The sequence below is a fragment of the Arvicola amphibius genome, chromosome 1 (assembly GCF_903992535.2).
Source record: "Arvicola amphibius chromosome 1, mArvAmp1.2, whole genome shotgun sequence".
NCBI classification, from domain to species: Eukaryota; Metazoa; Chordata; class Mammalia; order Rodentia; family Cricetidae; genus Arvicola; species Arvicola amphibius.
Window position 1 is genome coordinate 178,582,217 of NC_052047.1, and position 22,917 is coordinate 178,605,133.

General features: G+C 44.0%; 1 protein-coding gene across 1 annotated transcript in view; it reads left to right on the forward strand.

The window, feature by feature from the left end:
* The first annotated feature begins 2,201 nt into the window (after positions 1-2,201).
* The window catches only part of Pde6c (phosphodiesterase 6C), a 47,538-nt gene continuing 26,822 nt past the window's right edge, over positions 2,202-22,917 (forward strand). The window contains exons 1-10 of the mRNA XM_038313653.2: positions 2,202-2,741; positions 5,813-5,965; positions 6,066-6,155; positions 6,890-7,030; positions 12,792-12,866; positions 13,914-13,978; positions 14,075-14,141; positions 15,837-15,884; positions 21,181-21,330; positions 22,236-22,379. Coding sequence (XP_038169581.1) covers positions 2,262-2,741; positions 5,813-5,965; positions 6,066-6,155; positions 6,890-7,030; positions 12,792-12,866; positions 13,914-13,978; positions 14,075-14,141; positions 15,837-15,884; positions 21,181-21,330; positions 22,236-22,379 — 1,413 coding nt within the window. The 5' untranslated portion in view covers positions 2,202-2,261. The remainder of the gene's footprint in view (positions 2,742-5,812; positions 5,966-6,065; positions 6,156-6,889; positions 7,031-12,791; positions 12,867-13,913; positions 13,979-14,074; positions 14,142-15,836; positions 15,885-21,180; positions 21,331-22,235; positions 22,380-22,917) is intronic.

Genomic DNA, 22,917 nt, shown 5'->3' on the forward strand with positions numbered 1-22,917 from the left:
AAAGTCCTGTAACTAGGGTTCAGCCAACATTCCTAGACTCAGCCCAACTTTTTTTGTCTTGTTATTGTTTAGTTTTAGAGGAAACTTATTGCTGATCCAGTCTCACTGCCTGCTGTTGCTTGATGTGGGTTTTTCATAGCCTGACTAGGACCTAGTGCCACCCTCTAAGGATGAAGGAACAGTCACCAGGCACAAGCCCTCCTGAGAGGAGACTTGGTGCCACACAGCAGGAATAAGAAAATATGGGCACGTTACGAGATCCTTTGGGGTAACAGGCAAGTCACCACCGTATAAATGGGCTTAACTTACTAATGCTGGCATGAATTCTGTTCCCCTGGGAAAACCATGTTGTAATTAAGAATTTCAGTTCCTGGCCTGGATGCTTGCAGCCTCGACCTCTCTCATTTGTGACTAAGAGTGAGGCATCCTTTATGAGGCAGAGTTTTGCATTTATAGACATAAATGATACCTGCACATTGTCCCTTAAAAGCAGATCTAAAAGGGATACGCTAATAATTTATATTCACTGTTTTTCATTTCAACCTTTATCTTGTGATGTTTGAAGCTTTATTGGAACAGTTCAAAGACTCACCAAGGCCCTTAAATATTCAAGCCAACTGGATTGGAAAGTGTTTAGTTCGATTTAGGAGATGTGTGATAGTTTTGCTTGAGGTGGTGTGGATAATAGACCCTGAAGTTTAATAAAATAAACATTAAACAAAACTTAGTAGCGCTGTGTGCTCTGCTCGCTAGCAGGCCCTGAGATGTCAAGGTTCCTAGCAACAGATGACAGCTTGTGTAATAAGCTGCCTCAGAGGGGGAAAATGAGTGATTCCTAGCTACTCCTACCGGAAACAAATACGTTCATTTGGCATATTAAGCAAACTAAGATGCTTAGAGGCAGAAAAGTCAGTTAGAGATGGCATGGTCACCTCTGCAGTCATGTAGTCTGCAGGTCCCCTGAACTTAGAAGATAGGCATAGTTTTTAAAACTGCGTTTAACTCTCTTAGTAATAAGCCCCAGTTTTGTTCCTTTCAAGTGGCTCTAAGATCAAGTTTTCTTACATGAAGGCCATTGGGAAAGGAGATTTTTAGGGAAAGAGTGTAACAGGATTTCTTTTTCTTTTAGGCCATCAACCAGCACCCAAATCATGACATAGAGACTTATTAGTTATGATAATTCAGCTTAGGCCAGTTTTTTGCTAGGTCTGATACCTTAACCTGTTTCTCTTTGCCTATGTTTTGCCTCAGGGCTTTTTACTCTCTTTTCTTTCTGCGTATCTTACTGTCCTGCTTGATGTCTCTCATTCATCTGTCTGAGGGATGCCTGGCTTCTGACCCAGGGAATGTCCCTCTCTTTCTCCCTCGTTTTCTTCTCCTCCCTTGCTTTTCCTCTCTTCTCTCTGCCCATCAATCTCGCCTATGCCTCTCCTGCCTAGCTAGTGACTGTTCAGCTTTTTATTAGACCAATCTGGTGCCTTAGGCAGGCAAAGTGAAACAAATGTAGTATACCGTTACATAATTAAACAAATACAGCACAAACAAGTGTAACACACCTTCACATAGTTAAAGTTAATATTCCACAGCATAAAAAAATGCAACACACCCTTGCTTAGTTAACCTAATATTCCACCACGAGAGTAAACAGAACAACAGGGGGGATCAAAGGGCTTTGGAGAAGAGGGAAGAGTTAATATTCATTTTTGTGCTGCTTGGATGTGAAATTCTGTCTCCCACACTGAAATGATTAAAGCTGCTATGTACACAAAACCCAAAACCCCAAGCACGTCTGAGGTCCATATGCAATCCATCCTGATAGCTATCACAGTTTAAAGGGTCTGCCTATGCTATTGCAAGGTAACCAAGGGAGAGGTCTGGGATTCTTCTTGGCCATGGACAACAGCAGTTGGGTTAGTCTTCTGGAACAGACATTGCCGCTTGGCTCTTGCCTGGCTCTTCAGAGATTCTCTGGTGATTCGCAGGGACTTAGGGGCTAATAATGCTGAGGGATTTTGGGCCTGAAAGGGCTGACTAATCCACTGCCTCTAGGCTCGCATAAGCCGAGATCTCAGGCCACGTCCCAGGCAGTTTGAGAGACTGGCTAAGCCACCTTCCTGCTTTCCCTTTGGGGACCTAATGAGGTATCACTGAAGCTTCCTTGATGATTTTGACCAGGATGGATTTCCTTTTCGTCATACTGGCCCAGGTGTCACTCTGAGGGATCTTTCTCTCTGGACAGCAACATCAACACAAGCCACACCATGGGTGAGATCAGCCAAGATGCTGTGGAGAGATACCTGGAAGAGAACCCTCGGTTTGCCAAGGAGTATTTTGACAAGAAGCTTCGAGTGGAGGCGCTGGGGCCCATCTTCCAAAATAGCCATCCGGGGGTCCAGGCCAGCATGTCTCTCCCTGAGATGGCACAGGTGGAGGAGTCAGCCCTGTGCCTGGAGCTACTGCAACAGATTCAGGATGAGGAAGGCAGTGCCGAGCAGGTGGCTCACAGGGCCCTGCAGAGGCTGGCTCGGCTCCTTCAGGCTGACCGCTGCAGTATGTTCACATGCCGAGCCAGAAATGGTACACCCGAAGTGGCCTCCAGGCTGCTGGACATCACCCCAACTTCTAAGTTTGAGGACAACCTTGTGGCCCCTGACAGAGAAGTCGTGTTTCCGTTGGACATTGGGATAGTTGGCTGGGTCGCTCATGTGAAGAAAGCCGTTAATGTTTCAGATGTGAGAAAGGTAGGTGGCTCTTCCTGTAATGGGGCAGAGGTCTTGTCACAGACCTGGCCAGACTACAGTTAACAAAATACAAGGTGCCGGTCGAAGCTGGGTTTTAGAGCAGCGGTGAATACAGTTTTTATTGTAAGTGTAAGCGAGTCTTGCAGTGTTTCTGTTTGTTTTTTTAAATCAGGTGCTCCTGGCTGGCTAGGTCTAGTATGTTCCTTATCTTCTCCCCATTTCCTCCATTGCTTTGGGGACTACCACTGTGCCAAGCCCACTAGGAGATTAGCCAGCACACTAAAGTCTAGCACAGGGAACCGTTCCCAAGCCTCTCGGTCACCACCCTTGTAGGTTTCTCTACGATGAACCGGCTAATACACAGATTCTTCCATCCATAGGTCCACGGTGCAAAAAAGAAAGCATTTCTCCTATTCAAAGGTTAAAATCTTTGACTTGAATCCTCACAAATGTGGATTTAAGTGATTCAGTGCCCATCCCCCACAACTGGGATGATCAGCCGCAAGTTCCAGTGGTCACAAATTCCAATTATATAAGGAGGCCTTTGCACTCTGCTAATGACCAAGACACCGCTGTCCTAAGACAAGGCATCGCTACGTTCCTCATGGAAACAGAAAACGCAGCTCTTTCTTCTGACCACTGGCACACATGGTCGTTTTAGAAAAGCATTAGAAAACGCTAATCACCCATAATCCCTCACTGGGAAGCACCGAGAGTGCCGGCCCGCGGTTTCTGCAGGCAGTGCCGTCTTACACACATGTCCGTCCCGTTACTGTGACTTGCTGTTTAACAGACCGGACACCCCTGGTCTGATGGAGGGGAGGTGAGTCAGAAGGCAGCCCCTGAAGTGTCTTCTGTTCAGGGTTCATAAACTGACTCGTGACTAAGGGCAGCTGAAAGGTCGGAGGTAATCTCCAAATACCTCCTGAAGCTGATTACAGGAGGCTTACCCAGAGAGCGAGGATCAGTGTGTCAAACATTAGCGCCATTCCGCAAACAACCGCAGGACGCTCCTCAGGTCCAAGGGTTGATTTGTCTAAAGACTGCATCTCTTGACCCCAGCTAACAGGCTACGTCCTGATGTTTCCGAATGAGAATATACTTCTTCACATCTCCAAAATTACGGACATCAAACTTCAGAATCTGATGTGTGCCATTTTTTTTTCTGAGACCTTTTTTTTTTTTTTTTTTTTTTTTTTTTTCCTAAGGAGAATTGGGCAAAATGATTTCTGGTAGGGAGGAGATAACAGCAAGAATGTGCCCGGCCCGTCTTGTCTCTGGAGCGTTGCAATAAGGGTGATGGACTCGGGGAAAGCTTATCCCTGTTTCCCTCAGCACTCCTGGTATTGAGAATCAGGTGGAGAGGCACCGTGTAGAAGCCAGAGAAGCTGAGCTCAGCGGGGGTCGGAGGCCTCTTTTCTCTCTAGTAGTCCACTAGAGTAGTCAACTCCAGCTAGCCGTGAAATCAGATTAATAATGCCTGTTCTTGCGGCTCCCAACTAATCAACCACAGTCGACACTCTTGGTTTGGGACGTGGGCTCCCCAGGTGCTTCTAATACACAGCCAGTGCTGAAAAGCACAGGTCTGTCGGGTGAGCAGACGCAGGAGGACAAAGAGAACTTCAAATGTGGGCTATCTGAGCAGGGAAGGCTTGGTGAATCTTTAGCCCACTCCTCTCCTATGTCAGATGGGAAGTTGGGGGTCACAGAACAGTGTCTGCCCCAGAGTCCTTGGTAGATGTCAGCGAATGGGAAAAGCTGAGAGGGAATCAAGGGCTGGCCAGCGCCCACCACTGCTCTGCGTCTCTCTAGTGCCCCATGCTTTGGCCACTGCAGTAAAATCTGCAGCAAAGGAAGGTCAGAGCTGCAGTTTTTTGTTTGTTTGTTTTTGTTTTGTTTGTTTTGCTTTTGTTTAATTACTTAATTTTTTATTGTTCCTTAGAAGCCCATTTGTTTTCAAATGAGGCAGAAAGGGGGTGGATCTGGACTGGAGGAGACGGGGGGGGGGCAAAAATGGGAGGGGAAACCATATGCAAGGAACATTATTTAGGAAAAAAATATTTTCAAAAAAAGGGAAAGAAAGTTTAACATTTCATAATCAAACCTGCCCAAATAATTTCATGCAACCTGTTCCTCCAGCCAAAGGGGTCTTCGCTCTGGAAATTCATCGCATAAAAACAAGAACAGGAATGCCTGGTGTGGTCTTGTTTGCCGACTGCTCAGGAGAGGAGAGTCACATGGATTGTCGTCTAGGATCTAAGAGTGGAGTCCACAACCACAGGCTTCACTTTGTAGGACAGTCCCTAAGATGATGTCAAGTGATTAAAATATCACATAAAGTTAGACAAGTAAATAGAAAATAGTGACAGTCACAAAGAAAGGTCTGGAAGGTCAGCAGGAAGTCACTACAATCTTCCTTACATGGAAGAAGATAGGAGGTTCTTGAGCAGTGGTTCTCAGCCCTTCTAAAGCTGTGACCCTTTAATACAGCTCTCCATGCTGTGGTGACCCCAACCATAAAATTATTTTCTATCGCTACTTCATAACTGTAATTTTGCTACTGTTATACATTGTAAGGCAAATATTTTCGGATATGGAAGTTTGTCAAGGGGGTTGCGACTCACAGGTTGAGAACCAGGGGTCTTGAGGGATTATTGATTTTTTTCTTATGCTTTGTTAGGGGGTTGGTAGTTTCAACTGTACAGTTTGAATTTGCAGTCCTGGTGTCCAGTGCGCTTCCCCTCCCTGTGCACACGGCTATAACCTGGTGATCCCCTTTCATCTTCTCAGCATCTCACTTTCCAGCAGGTTGTGACATCACCTCCTTCCTCCTGGTCCTACCTCAGCCTGATCCAGATAAGTTACTCCTTGGGTGGGAAATGAACATTCCGAAATGGACAGTTTCGTCCCATGCTGATTACAGAATGACATGGGGCGGGGGCTGAGGGCGGGACTTCTGAACTAGAGTTCCTGCGATCTGTTCGTAGGATTTTAGAGCGTGTCTTAGAGCTACCACTCTCTGATTCTGTCTATTTTGGCAAGTCCATGAACATCTTTTTTTTTTTTTCCAGAACAGTCATTTTTCTGACTTTATGGATAAGCAAACTGGGTATGTCACCAAGAACCTGCTGGCAAGCCCGATTGTCATGGGAAAGGAGGTCCTTGCTGTGGTCATGGTGGTAAACAAAACCAATGCTCCTGAGTTTTCCAAACAGGATGAGGAGGTAATGCTAACCCAGAGTTCACCAGACATGCACAGGAAGTGACTTGTACACCCAAAAGTCGGGATCCCAACTATAACTTGTCCCTTTCTGTGGCCTGTAGATCTTTTTCAAGTACCTCAGCTTTGTTGCTGTTGCCCTACGGCTGCAGCACACCAGCTACCTGTACAGTGTGGAGTCCCGGAGAAGCCAGGTAAGGGGACAATAACAGTAGTCGTCCCATGCCTTCCCTCCCAGCCTTCAGCCCTCCATTTGTGTGACAACCGACTGAGCTTGTTCAGTCTATGTCCCTGTTGCCTGTGGATTCTGCACCTAGGATGTGGTGGTGATTACAGTACCCACCTCATATGGCTGGGTGACTATTAAATTGTCGCTAGTTCTCACTTAAATCTCTTAGTTTACTGTAGGAAAAGAATCGTTTATTTGTGGCTATCGCTTCCATGAGACAGAGGGGCAAAGAGGAATATCTGCAGCCAGGATCCTCAGTCCCTCATCCATATAATACAGGAGTAGGCTTTGAGATGAGTGCGTCTAAGGTCTCTCCCTAATCCATCGTTCCAGGTTAGGCTAACTCTGACTAGCTAAGGATGCAGGGAGGAGTTCACAGGTCCCTTGGCAGCCCACTGATACTGGACCCTTTGCAAACGTTGAGGGCATTTGTTCTTTGTGCTGGACCGATCACGTGTCCTCCCCTTTCATAAGCCCATGGCTTGGCAAAGGTCATGGGTTCATGACCCATGATTATACATAGCTCCACTTAGAGAGCCCACGATGGAGGTTGTTGGAGGTTCAACATAGAACTGCAGTTTCTTGTGAGGTGTGTTCAGTTTTGAATATACTTTTTGGTTTTTTTTAATACTAATATTCTCTCTGTGTGTCTGTTTCTCTCCCTCCCCGTCCTGTTTTCTTTTTAATGCTCACTTTCAGATCCTTATGTGGTCGGCCAATAAAGTATTCGAAGAGCTCACTGATGTTGAGCGGCAGTTCCATAAAGCGCTGTACACCATCAGAACATACCTGAACTGCGAGCGCTACTCCATTGGTCTCCTGGACATGACCAAGGAGAAGGTTTTCCTCTTCCATATGCCTCATCTCCCCTTGGGTCACCTATAGAATGCATACCAAAATGAAACCTGGTTCACTGACAAACAGATATGCAAATACCCAGCCCTGATGAGAGCTAGGGCTACAAAGGCACAGCCCAGGGCTACTGTGAGCAGCAAGGAGCAAAGGGACACGGGCTTCAAATTTGGCTTATCTGTCTCACACCCGTACCCATCACCAGCAAGTCTCTTGTTTTGATTAATTGTTAGTCTTTCATTTTAGACTAGTTTTACGCTTATAATAAATGGAGCAGAAAGTACAGAATTCCAGTATCATCCTCCACTCCCACCACCAGATTTCCTATTGTTAAAACATTGCATTAGTGTGGTATATACAGAATAGCCAAGGGTTTTTTAAATTTATTTATTCTGAGACAGGGTTTCTCTGTAGCTTTGGAACCTGTCCTGGAACTCACTTTGTAGACCAAACAGGTCTCAAACTCACAAAGCTCTGCCTGCCTCTGCCTTATTAAAAGCGTCCGCTACCACTGATGCACTTCCTCCAGTAAGGCTCCACTTAGAGCTTGCTTAGCAACCATAAACTCCTTTAGCCTGCTTTTGTCATCAATGCGTTTATTTCTACATCGAATGTTATTTCTACAACCCAGGGTATAGAAGCCTGGGTTGGCGGCTGCTGGTTTTCAGAATTTGAAATATGTCTTTCCTGCCCTTCTGGCTCTGGAAGTTTCTTTTGAGAGGTCAACCATGATTCTTATGAGCTTGCCTTTTTCTCATCTTGTCACCACGTTCCTTGTGCTATGTAGTCAGTGTTTTTACTGTGATGTGATGTAGGGGGTTGTTGTTGTTTTGCTTTTCTCATGGCCTTGCCTATTTGGATTTCTATATGCCTCTTCTACTTGATGGATCCCTCTTCCTCTAGGTTTAGGCAATTTTCTACTGATTGTATTAAAATATTTTCTGTGCCTTTTACCTGGTGATATTCTCCTTCCATGCCCATAATTAATATATTTGATCTTTTCACAATGTCCCAAAGTTCCTGCATATTCTCTTTGTATTTTTTATTTAAATTTATTGTTGTTTCCAACTGAATGTACCAATTCCTATATCTTGTCTTCAAGTCCTGATGCTCGCCCTCCTATGAGTCATTCTATTAGTGAGGTTGTCCATTGAGCTTTCTGTTTGACTCAATGAAATTTGTATTTCCAGCATCATTTCAGCTTGGATTTTCTTCTGTATGTTTGTCTCTTTCTCACACCTCATTTTCAGTTTTTACATTGACTTCCTTGTTTTAACCATTTGTTTATATGTTCTCATGGAATTTACTCAAGCATCTACCTTTGCCTTCTTTCATTTCCTTGAACATAATTATCCTTATTCCTTTGGAAATTCTTTGTCTGGAATTTCGACTAAGTAACTGTCATTGGAGGCATTTACTGTGGTATTTTTTTTAGATTTTGGAGGGGATATGTAGTCTTGGGTTTTTATGTGTTTTGTATTGAGATTTGTGTATCAGGAGTTAGATTATTGATTGCATTTCTAAAAAAATTGCTTTGAATTTAGGTCACCTTTTTTCATCCAGTTGGAAATGTTTGCAATATTCAGAAGAGGCAGGTCATGGTGAGTTGAGGCATCGTTCTCCTTTGTAAAACACCGGGGAGCTAGATTGTATTCCCAGCCCTGCCCTGTGACAACAATCCATATCCAGAGGTAGGAAGACGCACTAGGAAAATAGAATAATGTTTGATTGTGCAATAATCACCCCTGAAGTACTAACCATTTTAGGAAATAAAGGGGCATTGATAACACTATGTATACTACTAGATTAGTTACCGTGGGTGTCAGGGAGAATAAGAAGAAATCACAGAAAGCCACGTAGTTACTATTGGGGAGACAGAAAAACGGCAGAAGAGAGAAATATTGGGGTCCAAAAGTCAGGACAATAAGGGAATTTAGGTGAGAGGCAGACTAAAGAGGAATAAAGACATGCTGTAGGACAATGTAGAATGGCTTCTCTCATAAGGCACAGGAACCCTGTAAGCCAAGCAGATCATGTTCTTGGGGAAGAGAAAAAGCAAAAAAAATAAAGAGAAGAAAATCTGAAATGAGAGGAAAGTAAGCAAGATAGGGCAAGAAGGAAGTTGAGATGGGCCTTGGGTACAAACACGGGGATAGACGAGGAGGGCGAGAAAGCTGGGTGGGGACATAGGTTACAAAAACCAATGATCCGAGGCTGCTTCTCATTTGTCTCTCCCATTGCTGTGCCTTTTGTAGTCTTCTCGAGACAGAATCTCAGTAAGTCACCCTAGCTGGCCTAGTACCCACTGCACTTAGCCCAAGGTAGCCTCAAACTCAGTACAATGTTCCTGCCTCATCCTTCTAAGTTCTAGAATTATAGGCTTGTGGCACCATGCCTAACTTTTTGATAACTCATTTAAAATTTTTGTTTCTTAAGATTAAAAAAGTGACAATTGCACATATTTATGGGGTATAGTGTGATATTTCATGTATAGATACATTATGAAGTGGTTATAGTAAAGTAATTAGCATGCCAGTCACTTTGCATAGTGGTGATACCATTTAAGTCTGGTCTTTTTCTTTTTTTTTTGGATTAAGAAACAAAGTTTACTTTTTTGTTGTCTGCAGGAAACTCAGATTTAAAGATAAGCAACATTTCAATGTGAAAGGAAGGAAACAGGATTCCATGCAGGTGGGACCAGGAAGGAAGGAGATTTACTCTCTTACTACCTGACCAATGACTTCAAGCTAATACTTATCAGAAGAAATAGAGAAGGACATTTCATTCCAATCTAGGGAACAATTAATCAAAAAGACATTGAGCCGGGCGGTGGTGGCGCACGCCTTTAATCCCAGCACTCGGGAGGCAGAGGCAGGCGGATCTCTGAGTTCGAGCCTGGTCTACAAGAGCTAGTTCCAGGACAGGCTGTAGAAACTACAGGGAAACCCTGTCTCGAAAAAACAAACAAACAAACAAACAAACAAAAAAAGACATTGAAATCCTATGAATATATGAACTCTGGTGTACCCAGTTTCATAAAAAGCATATTACTGTAACTAAAGACACCAATTAACACCACCCATTAATAGGAGGTGATCTCGGTATCCACTTTTCTCCAATAGCAGGTCATCTGGACAAAAAACAAGCAGCAAAATATCAGAATTAAATGACATTATACATCAAATACATGGACCTAACAATATCTACAGAACATTTTAGACAAACACAAAGTATATACTTTCTATTCAGCAGCCCATGGAAGCTTATCTAATGTGAGCTACATCCTGGGACACAACCAAACTTTTACAAATTAGAAAAAAAAAAAGAAGTAACTCTGTGTATGCTGTATGATCATGATACAATGAAACTTTAAATTGTAAGTCTAGTCTTTTTAACAGTTTTGAAATATATAGTACATATTCACTTTGGTTGTGCTTTTCTGTAATAAATCCTGTAAACTTGCTGCCTGGCTGGAACACTGTGGAATTTGCACAACTCCTCCCCGTCCTGACAATGGCCCAACCCCGAGTTTCTGGTATCTACATTCTACCCTCTGCTTCTGTGTTTGCCTCTTCAGATTCCAACATGCATTGACCATGTGTTTGTCTTTCCGTGCCTAGCCCATTTCTCTTAGCACAGCTCTCCGGGTTTGCTAACACTGCCACAGCGACACAGGTTTTGCGCTGTTTTTTCTTTTCTTTTCTTTTCTTTTCTTTTCTTTTCTTTTCTTTTCAGGCTGTATAATATCTCATTGAATATATGTTCCACATTTTCTTTATCCGTTCATTCGCTGACAGACACGTAGGTCAATTCCACATTTTTGCTAGAGCTCATATATTTTTTGCTAGTGAATAGTAGTGCATCCTAAGGTAGTCTGTTTCTCACACAGTGAAGAACATTACGGTTGCTTCTAATTTGGAGCAAGTATGAGCAAAGCTGCTGTAGACATTAACGTATGGGTTTTTGTGCACACATGCTCTCAACTCACTTGAGTAAGTGGCAGAAAGTTCAGTTGTTGGATCGTCCACGGAGACTGTTTATCTTTGCAAAGCGCTGTCAATCTGTCTTCCCAAGTGACTATCCCTTTTGCATGTCTACATTCTCCCTAGGAGTTAGTGGTCTTTGTATTTGGGTTCCACCCATTTCAAGACATGTGGGTGCATCACAGTTTGACTTTGCAGTCCCCGGTCTCATATACGATGTTGAATAGTTTTTGTGTGCTTCCTTGACATGATGTTTCTCATCGGGTGAAATGTCTATTCAGATCTCTTGCCCGTTTTTAATTTGAGTTCTCTGCTTCTTGGTGGTTAGGTTTCAAGAGATCTTTGCAGCCAGAAATGATAGTATGTATTCACAATCCCAGGACTCTGGAGGCTGAGGCAGGGGAATAGCTTGAACTTAAGACCAGCCTAAACAAATTAGAGTTATTTTTCATTAAAGAAACAGGGTTTGTTTTCTTCCTGGATGTTCCTTCAGTACAATTTGTTGACTAGACTAGCTTATCTTAAGTTCTTTGCTCTTCTGCCAAAGATCAGTTGGTTGTGTTTACATGGACCTGCTTCTCTCTGCTCTTCCAAGTTACTGATTTTTCTCTCCTTGGCTAATGCCACACTGCCTTGGCTGCTACAGTTCTAATGCAGGGCCTGAGGTTGCTACGGTTCTAAAACGGGTCTTGAAATCAGGCAATGTCAGCTCTCTGTCCTTCATTTCAGCAAGGTTTCCCATGCCCCTGGTTCTTGGCTTTCTCACCGGCACAGCAGGGGCATCTCTCATTCTCAGCTTTGAAAACTGGAGCGAAATAGGTCATTGAGTACATTGTAGCTACAAAATGAACTTAGTACCAAATTGACATTTCATATCTGAAAAAATAATCTTAAAGTAGAAAGGATGATGCCCACTCTCATCTTTGATTCTGTTGGACAGTTGGGATTTCAATATAACTGACTTGGTATCATTTATATTTCTTATCATCCATGTGATTGGCAAATGTTTTTCAAAGTCATTGTTCTAAGCGGGCGACCTAGGGCCAGGCAGCCTAAGAACAGGGTTCTAACACCAGCTGTGGGACTGAAGATATTGTCTAGGATGCTTCTGGTTACCAGGGAAACACCGCTTCCATCACTTTTCCTCTGAAGAATACCTTTATCAGGTAGCCCCTCAGCAGACGTCCCCTGACCTGATTCGTAGACTCCCCCTGACCTCATTCATTGGTCTAAACTGAGCCACATACCTGCTCTGGAATTAATCTGGGTGCTTCATGTAGACCCCTTATGGGCTGGATAGGACCCTTCTTTTCTGAACAAATTACCACCTGACATCCAAATGACATGGGGTTCAACTAGCAAGACGGGGGAGAATGGGTGTTAGTTAAGGCAACTGACGTTGCTGGCTGCTCTGAGAGACTTAAACTAAATTTCTTAACCTACCTGACCTTAATTCAGTTGTTTACAAAACAGATGCTGTACACGGAATCCTTTGAACCATATGCCAGCGTTTGGCGTATACTGTTCTTTAATCCTCACAGCAAACTGAAGTTGGGCTGTCCCCATTTTACAGACAAATAAAAGATAAGCCACCTTCCCATAGTCAGGTTCATGAGCAATATTGCTGAGAATTAGGGTTTTCTCTCAAGTCTAAAATTCCAGAACGATAGAGAGTAACATGAAGTGTGTGAGTGTTTTAATTGGGGCAAGGTAAGGTGACTCGTGGGCTAGCTTGTTTAATAATGGTTAACTGTGATTGCCTCCAGGAATTTTATGATGAGTGGCCAATCAAGCTTGGAGAAGTTGAGCCTTACAAAGGACCAAAGACTCCAGATGGCAGGGTAAATGCGAACATCTCCTTTAGTGCTGTCTGGGTATGGTGCCAAAGAAACTGAAGGGCAGGAGGAAAGAAACTTCACCGGGACTCTGCCAAGCACAGTCCTGCACAGCAGGGTGGGCCTGAACATTTCATTAAGCTCTTGCTTTCCTTTCCCCTAAACTCTAAAGTTGGCCTGTGGGCCTGCGGGTCTTTGCATGAGGCAGGCATCAGAGCCACTGGCACAAGGTTGTTTGTTTGTTTTGTTTTTTGAGACAGGGTTTATCTGTGTAACAGTCCTGACTGTCCTGGAACTCACTCTGTAGGCCAGGCTGGTCTTGAACTCACAAAGATCTGCTTGCCTCTGCCTCCAGAGTGCTGGCATTAAAGATGCCCCCCCTCCCCCAACACCTGGCAACACAATATTTGAAGAAAACCATGGGCACCTTTCAGCCATGCAGGATGGGGACCCGCTGGGGGGCTGGGTTAGGCTTACTGTCACACTCAGCTGCAAGCTTCGTGGAGGTAGGAAATGCCTTCACTTCTCCACCACCATACACTCTGCTCAGGTTAAGCAGAAGTTGATGGTTTTGCTGGGCCGCAGATTCTTCTCAGCCCAGGTCCTCCCAGCAGTGACCTCTCTTGTGGAGGACCTGCTGAGATGAGCCCAGAGAGAAGGGCCATGTGCTCAGGGTATGACTGATGTCTGCCTGCAGTTGACAAAGTCCTTAATGTCAGCTACACCTGGACAGCAAAGAAGCAACCCATTCAAAGACAAGACAGAGTCCCCGGTGGTTTGGTTATCAGAGTCCCCCTCAAAGCTCTTTGGGTAAATTCAGCTTTTTAAAATGACATTGAGCCCGCTCTTAGTGTGGGTATGCAGTCAATCCTGCTTCTTGTCTGATGACAATATATGTAACTAATATATGAGTAGTTTAGTGACTTACACTATACAGAAAACTGTGGCTAGGAAATCAGGTGCTATTTACATGAATTTTAAAGCCCACATCCTCCAGGGAGGACTCTTTTCTTTGGGAACTAATACTGTGCCCACGATCTCCTTCCCTCCTAGGAAATCATCTTTTATAAAGTCATCGATTACATTTTACATGGAAAAGAAGAGATCAACGTGATTCCGTGCGTGTTTGCCTGAAGTAGCCATGGGAGTGGCCGCTGGGTTTTCCTACCTGGTCATTTCCATTCATGCCAATGACTTTTTTAATCTTCTCCAAGGTCACCTCCTGCAGACCATTGGACGCTCCTTAGTGGACTGCCAACATATGTTGCTGAAAATGGATTCGTAAGTCACTAGACAAACCTCAGTACTAAATAACAGCCTGAAAAACGCTTAGTAGTTACAAGGTAAATGCAATAGTTGAACCAAGTACTCATGAGATAAGGGTGAGAAGACCACTTTCCGTGGCACAGAGAAAGGAAAGGAAGCTAGGAAAGACAATCTAAGTTAATCAGGACATTCTTATTCTGAAGAAGTACAATTTTCAGACATCTGCTTAAAGCTGGGGATATTAAGTCAGTGGCTGTGCCTCACGATTGGTTCAGTTCCATCTCATGTGCTCAGCTGTCTTAGTATGACTATAATTATTTTCTCTGAGACCTCACAGCAAAGGCTGAGAAACATGTCCGTGACAGAAAGGTTAGAAGAAAAGAACAAATTGATAAGCATCATTAAGCCACACTTGGAGGTCAATAGTCCGTGAAATAATGTCAATCATTCAGATTGGATCGTGAAATTAACAATGGCACCAGAGAGTCCTCGAAGTTCTTAAATTATCAATACTCAGGGAAACAGTAAGGTGGGGTGTGGGGGGACCTATAACCCCAGCAGCGAGGAGGCTGAGGCAAGAGGATCGCTAACCCCACACAATACGGAGCTGCATAGGGAAATCCAGACTCACACAAAGAAACAAGTACACGATAAACCCCGAAAGTAAACATGCACCAAAAATAAACAAAAGCTTCAGAAGATTTCTGCATTTTCTTTGTACGGCTAGCATAAAAAGAGTAGAGATATTTCATCCGCTCTTAGAAAGATCTGAGCACCAGCAGTTCCCATGGCTCATGGAGCTTGCAGTGGTGGGGGAGATAATCCTTCAGACCTCACCTCAAGTGTCAGGTTTCTTAGGAATTGTGTGAGCAGGTAAATGTCGGCAGCCTACACCCTCTAGTAGAAGTGTTTATACTAGATGAATGGGCAATTCATACAACCCCCGGGGTTCTCCCCGAACCCTAGCCAGGAGAACCAATCCCAGCAGCCCTCTTTAGAGATGACAATTTGAGTTTCATCCAGTAAATTTGAACAGAGCCCTAAACTTTTGGGGACTTCAATGTCCTCATCTTTGAAAGGAGAAGACTGCTCAACCATTACCATGCAGGCTTGAAATGCTGTCAGTTTAAGTTGGACTTTGGTTGAAGTGAAAATACAGTCTTGAGATAAGACCTGGTTTGTACATACAAACCAGGTATAGATAATTCAGAGCAACTCAAAATGGATATGAGAAAACGGTCTCCAAAGTCTGGCTGTAAGAGCAGTATCTTTAGGGAAATCTTACTTTAGAGCAACTGAAGCACTGCCCGGCCTTTCCCTCCTACTCCTCAGGCACCTTACTTTAGGGGAGCATAGACAGCAAGGCCAGGCCTGGCCCACGCACACCTGTCTCAGCATGGCTGTCTTTCTGTTCACCTTTCTCTTTTGTTTGTGCGGAGGGGTTGTTTGGAGGTGGGAAAGTGGGGAGGAGCAAAGGTGGCACTGAATGTCAGTCAGTGATGCAGCAGAAGAGGAGGTGACATCAGTAAGCCTAACCTAGGCTAACTAGATGTGGCCTAACCTAGAGAGCATGTGTTAATGTGTTTACCAAGTCACGAAGAGCTGCGTGGGAAACACTCACTCCCAATACGCACTCCCTCGCCTCCCTCATGGGTTTACGTGGCCCTAACCTCTCCATGTTTCAGAAGCACTCTGTCTCTTCCTTCACAGATCTGCAACATGCTGAATGCCCCTGCAGACGAGTACTTCACATTTCAGGTAAGGGCAGCCATGAGCCTGCCTCGTCCCTCAGGACTGGAGGCAAGGGGAGTGCTCTCTTCTTCCTTAGCCAGAGTCTGCGTTACTAGTGCCTTAGGTGCAGTCAGCAGACACATAGGGGGTACAACTAGCAAAACTCTAGCTGGGCCAATGGCCTTCATGAAGCAGATTCTTCAGTAAAGGAACAAGGGGTCTGAGAGAAGAAAAGAGAAGACGGGAGATTGTGTGTGTGTGTCTGTGTGTGCCTGTATGCCTGTGTGTGTGCATGTGTGTGTGAAAGCAAGAACGCACGCTGACACACTTCCATTCCCTTCCATTCTTGGTTCTCTAGGGCAACAACTGAGCTTGGTGCACAACAGGCAGGCATTCTATAGCTCTTGTCTGCGTGAATGATTGACTGGAGACATTGTATGGCCCAAAGCCAGTCCCATGGTGCCTTTCTCAGCAGCCCTTACTACAGTGTACTGTAACTAGGATCTAAAAAAGAAAAAAAAATTCTTACCAGGTCCTGGATTTTTTTTTTTTTTACCTTCTTTTAATCACTATTCAGAATCCCACTTCCAGGAGAAACCAACTTCCAGGAGAATCCCACTTTCGGGAGAATCTTCCTCCACTTACCACAAGGGAGCCCCCAGCCAGGCCCTCTGTATTTACTGTCTGGACTAACCACTTCTGCCCACTGTCACAGCTGGGGTTTGAACGTTACCCCTTAGAGTTCATGTGTTGAAAGCTCAGTCTCCAAGTTCATGTAACTATGTCTTGAGGAGCATGTTTAGAGGTATGCAGACAGACCAAGGTGTAACAAGAAGGCACAGAGCCTTACCAGCTTCCAAAGAAAGGGAAGAGAGACTTAATCTGGCCCTTTCAGGGCCTCGTGTTCTGTAATGCTCTTTGCTGTATTATGATTCAGTGAGCAGAGCCTCTGAGGTTATGGAGCTGGGCCCTTAGTCTCTCAATCTAAATTGACTTTTTTCTTAATAAATTACTCAGCCTGTGGTGTTCCATTATAGCAGAGAAAAGAGACCCCAGGGATAGGACTTTCTAGCTTCATCGGATTCTCCAGAAGGACCTGCTCATCTTGGCTAGACCTTCCTGGTCCCTTTGGAAAAGCAGACAGATGAGATGGCTCTACCAGAATGCCGCAGCCTCCCTTCTGTGCATGCTGACACTCCATGCCCTGCATGTCATAGACAGTAAAGCCCCGATCTGAGTCAGGAGGAGAGACTGCCCTCCCCAGGGACACTGCTAATGTTTGTCTTTCTCTGTGTGGTGGAGACACATGGAGTCCCATTGATTTCCCTAGGGTATGGTGATCCTGCCACAGTAGCAAGCTAAACCCATCTTGGGAAAACCTGTTCACAGCTGTTTAGTTAAATGGAGGTTTCCCTGGCTCTGCCTGCCCATCCCTTTGCTTACCGAGGTGGAAACACACAAACACCATATGGTCCTGTTTCTTCTTGTCTCTCTCTTCCTGCACCCAGAACCTGCTCATGATTGTGTTGAGCCCAACCCTGGCCCATAGGTCTATAGCAATTGTGTGCCAGGATAGAATACAAGTGAGTGTCAGAGAGGGAAACAGCGAATGGAGCAGCCGCTGTGGAATCAGCAGGATGGAGGTCAACCAGCATAAGCAGGTGCCTACTGAGGTTTGAGGGGCCCTAAAGTCACACCGTGAAAAGAATGGGGGGACCTTGCTTTAGCATCAGAAGTCCCTAGAATGGGACAAAACTCCAGTCTGCAATAATCACCCAGAAATTCAGTATATTTCAGTGTGGTATCCATGGAAATGAGCCTATAGGAACCCCAATGGTTCAGGGCTGCTGTACCCTGCAGTCACGTTTGTTTCAAGGCCCGGCCTTCCAGATAGTGACTGATTGGCAGGCCCATCCTAGAAGGCAACCAGAATCCTCTAATGGGCAATATTGACCTAGGAAACCCCAGCAGCCCTGTGTATTATTCCAGAGCTGCACTGAGGTGATTTTACTCCTCCTTGAGTCCATCTTTTTCTCTGTAGCCTGGGCCCTGTCTGTCTAACTGCCATTTCCAGCTCTTTCCCCACGTCCCCACAAGCACGCCCCATGTACTGGTCCCCAGAGCAGATATACATTGGGGTGTCTGCCGTCCCCAGAATACTGGCTTCCTTCCACACTCTGCCTTCCCGTTCTTACCCTGCTCCTCACGCTCGACCCTGAGGCTCATTTTTCCCTGTTGTACCTAAAAATGTTAAATGAAAAAACCAAACATTGAAAATGAACTGTTTGGGGAGCAAACCAAGAGAGGCAGTGGTTCTCAAACTGTGTTTCCTGGAGATCAATGTATATGTTTCCTACAGTGTTGTAACCATTACAGACAGGAAACAACAACAAAGTACCACTTACTCCTGGAAACAATCTGTGGTTCTGAAGCCCAGAGTATAACATGTTTCATACTGTACTAAAACCAAGATGTCAGAGGACGGTGTTCCTCTGAGAAGATGCTAGGATAGAACCTTTGCCCTGACCTTCTCAGCCCTTGGCTCCTATTGGCTGCTGGGATTCCATCATCCACATCAGCAGTTGGTCCTCCAGACCCTGCTCTGTCGGATGGTCCTTCCCTGATTCTAACTTTACTGCTTTTAAGAGTCTGGGTTATTATAAGGGTCCTCGGTTATTATAAGGTTATATAAGGGTCCTCTTGTAAAATTCAGGGTAATTTCTGCTTCTCAGTTAACCGATAGGTAACTATAATTTCATCTGTGTGGTCACACTCCCAGGTGCTGGAGATTAGGCATAGGCATCTTTGGCCAGGGAGTCTTCGTTCTACTTACCATCATCAGTGTTCCTTGAATTAGGTTAAGGGATCCTTCCTTTAAAGAGACCCTAACTCTGGGGCGTGGGTGGGGGGCAGTGGTGGAGGAGTACATAGAATTGTCTCAGTTAGAAGTTTTTTCTCCAAGTTAGATTTTCGTCTATCATTTTGCTGTCAAAATCTCTAATTAACAGCAAAACAAATGAAGATGAACAAATATCAAATGGACATTTACCAAAACACCCAGAAGCCACCAGTAAAGCTTATTTTGGAAGATTTAAGATGGTACACGAAGGATGGGAATGTAGCTCCTAGGTAGTTTCCAAGGATGGATCCTTGAAAGCATTGTATACTGCATTCTTTTCTTTAAAGCTTTAAGGTTGATACACTGAGGTTTAGTTTCTCTGCTTTTCACTCCCAGGACAGTGACTGGTAATAAATAATAGACAATTTATTTGTACATGCACAAACCCATCCACAGACACACACACATATGTCACCCCACCCACTCACCGCCCTTCATGTATACATGTGTCTTACGGTTTCTATTGCTGTGAAGAGACACCATGACCACAGCAACTCTTATAGAGGAAAACATTTAATGGGGTGGCCTACAGTTTCAGAAGTTTAGTCCATTATCACTATGGTGTGACATGGTGGTATGCAGGCAGACATGGTGCTAGAGAAGGAGCTGAGGGTTTTACATCTTGCGCAGGCAACAGGAAGTGGTCTGAGACACTGGGCAGTATCTTGAGCATATATAAGACCTCAGAGCCTACCTCCACACTGACACACTTCCTCCAACAAGACCACACCTACACCAACACCACACTTCCTAATGCCACTCCCTTTGGGGGCCAGTTTCTTTCAACCCACCACAGCATGTAACTAAAAATTTTTAAATATATATAAAAATAAAACATTTTTTAAAGATTCTATGGTATTTTAAAGCCTATGGTATATCAGGCTTTTTCTTTTGGGTCACTAACCAGTTCCCAAATGATGACACAGAGATTTAATATTAGTTTTAAATGCTCAGCCTTATCTTAGCTCTTATTCTAATGTTTTTCTTCATCTACATTTTGCCTCAGGGATTTTTACCTTTTCTTTCTGTATATCTTTTTTTTATTTTAAATACTTGTTTATTTATTATGTATACAATATTCTGTCTGTGTGTATGCCTGAAGGCCAGAAGAGGGCACCAGACCCCATTGCAGATGGTTGTGAGCTACCATGTGGTTGCTGGGAATTGAACTCAGGACCTTTGGAAGAGCAGGCAATGCTCTTAACCTCTGAGCCATCTCTCCAGCCCATCTTTCTGTATATCTTACTTTCCTGCTGTCTCTACATCTGGCTGGCTGTCTTCTGCCTGGTTTCTTGCCCTGGGTGTGTCCCCTCTTTCTCTTCATTTTCTTCTCTCATTCCACTCCAGACTAGATTTCTCCTCCTATATATTCTCTCTCCCTGCCAGTCCTACCTATCCCTCCCCTGCCTAGCTATTGGACTAGCTCTTTATTAGACCAAACAGGTGCCTTAGGCAGACAAGGTGAAACAAATGCAACACATCTTTGCATAATTAAACAGATGCAGCATAAACAAAAGTTCAAGTAATACAGTTCAAGTAATATTCCAAAGCATAGACAAATGTAACACATCTTTGCCTGGTTAAAATTAATATTCCACAACACTGTGGTCCATGGGTCACATTTTGGGAAACACTTCTGAAGCTATTTGTCTGCATCCCTCCCACTAGAATGGGAGCATCTTGATGTAGGACTTGTGGTTGACTCCTTATAACTCTGGCAACTGGCCTGGGGCTTGACTTGCCATTTGGTCTCACAGGTTTTCACAACCACAACATAGCATAACCTGAAAGACTATCTTGATGGGTTAGATAGAAATTAAACTAAGTACTTCAACAGAAAGACCCTAACGTAAGAAATTAACTACACAAACATTGCAAGATAAAAACAGTGCAAAAAGCAAAGAGGTAATATAAGGATAAGGAGCCCTTTCCATCCCCAGGGGTGTGGAGCAAAGGGGAAAGTTACAGTTTCAGAACACAGTTGCCCTAGTACATTTGAATGGACAGCCTGGAGTACTTATCCTAACCATGCTCTCATCCTAAGATTTACTTTAAAATAAGCTAAGTGGTGGTTGGGTAGTAGTCGTTATAGGTCTAGTAGAAGGGTGTATTGTGGGGTGGGATAGTTTAGTTGATTCTAATAGCAGTTAAAAATTTCCATAAGAGATAAACATATACATAAGCACAAAGACACATATAAATCTAGAGAGACCCCCAATAAGGACTATGGGTTGGATATTGTCTGTTTCTTGGGTTTTGGTACTGTACTGTGGTTACAGAAGATGTTTCTATTGGTGGGAACTGAGTGAAGACCTTGTGGATTTCTCTGTACATTTCTTTTGGAACATCTTGTAAATCTATAGTTGTTTCAAAAATTAAAAAGTAAAAATGTTAAAGTAACTTAAGTTCCCTTATTGTTTATAGAAAGGACCGGTAGATGAAACTGGCTGGGTCATTAAAAATGTCTTGTCCCTGCCTATTGTTAACAAGAAAGAAGACATTGTGGGAGTGGCTACATTTTACAACAGGAAGGACGGGAAGCCCTTTGATGAGCATGATGAACACATCACTGAGGTAAATGTAGGAAAAATCAACAGAGCATCTGAGCATCACCAAATGATAGCGGCTGCATGGCTTCTCCTTGGTCTGGAATGACGTCTGAAGAACATTTGAGACATGATCTCATCGTTGTGATCAAGATGCTGTTGTGTCGTTTCTTTTCTGGGTTTCTACGCTGCAACATTTTATGTTCAAGTATAAAGTTTTGATTTCACCCAAATTCTTTTCCAATCTTATAAAAACAGCAGAGAATATTTTTATCCTCCCACCGCTTCCTCTTCTATAATCTCTCCCATTCTTGGCCTCAAACGCCTGTCTAATTTTTAGATTCTACTTTATTTTATTCTGTTTGTAATTCCTTTCCTGCAGTAGAATATTCTGGAAGCATAGCACATTGAAAAGAAAAGCTTAGTCAGTCTTACTGTCTGGGCAATAAATTCAGATTTTTTTTTTCCTTCTGTTGATACAAGCAGCTGGGTTGGCAGCACGGATGGGGGAAGGGGTTTGTGAAGTCCCATCCTTTAGTTGAGGAACAATTATAAATTGGTAGCTTTAGGAGAAGGGTCGGTTTTCTTCAGAAAAGAGCCTCTGAGACGCTACCCAAGCTCCAGTAAGGAGCTTGCACATACAGACGGCACTAAGTGGATCCAGTGGTTTAAGCACATGAAGTTGAGAGGCAGAAGTGGTGGTGGAACGAGCGATAGGTGAATTGGAACGACTTAAATAAAGACGAACTTGATCAAAACACATTATGTGCACACATGTAATTTTCAGGTAATAGCTAAAATAATAAAGTAGCTTTGAAAACGAACTGGGCTGTCGTGGTGGAAGGGAGATCGCTAGGGAAAGTGTGCACATTGTTGTGCACAGAGCAAGTTTGCTTCAGCTACTTAGCTGAGCCACTGTTTCTTACACTTCAGACTTTAACCCAGTTTCTTGGATGGTCTCTCCTAAACACTGACACCTATGAGAGATTGAACAAACTGGAAAGCCGGAAAGACCTTGCTCAGGAAATGATCATGAGCCGCACAAAAGCCACCCCCGATGAAATCGGCTCTATTTTGGTAAGTGGGGCATCCAGTCCTAGATGGCATTTAACCTCAGCTTCTGGAAATCGCCTAGTGACTGGGGAGTCAGACTTAGTTCTGGAATAAGAAGAGCAGAACACAGTAAGGTGGGGGAGGAGCTCTGTTAGCCAGTGAGTTAGGTTTCTTAGAAATCCAGACTGCAGTGTTCCAATAGCACTTTGTGAAAAAAACAGCTCCTGAGTGTGTAGGAGCAGAAGCAGTGACTGCGAGATTCGAGTATACTAGTGAGGGAAGCAATATTTTGAAGAAGAGTAATGTATCAGTCAGTCATTCTTCTCCACTGCTGTGTAACAACCGCTGTATCATCTTGGTGACTTACATTAGTAGGCATCTATGCTTTCTTTACATAGCTGTGGGTTAAGAAGGCTCTGGCTGACCTTGGTGACCAAGCTGTGAGTCTGATTTACTCTCATCTTTTGTGAACCAGCAGCAACCTGGTGACTTAAAGTCTTTGCTCACCTGGTGGTCTCTAAAAGTCTCACTGACTAAATTGCAGGATCAAGTCCAATATTTT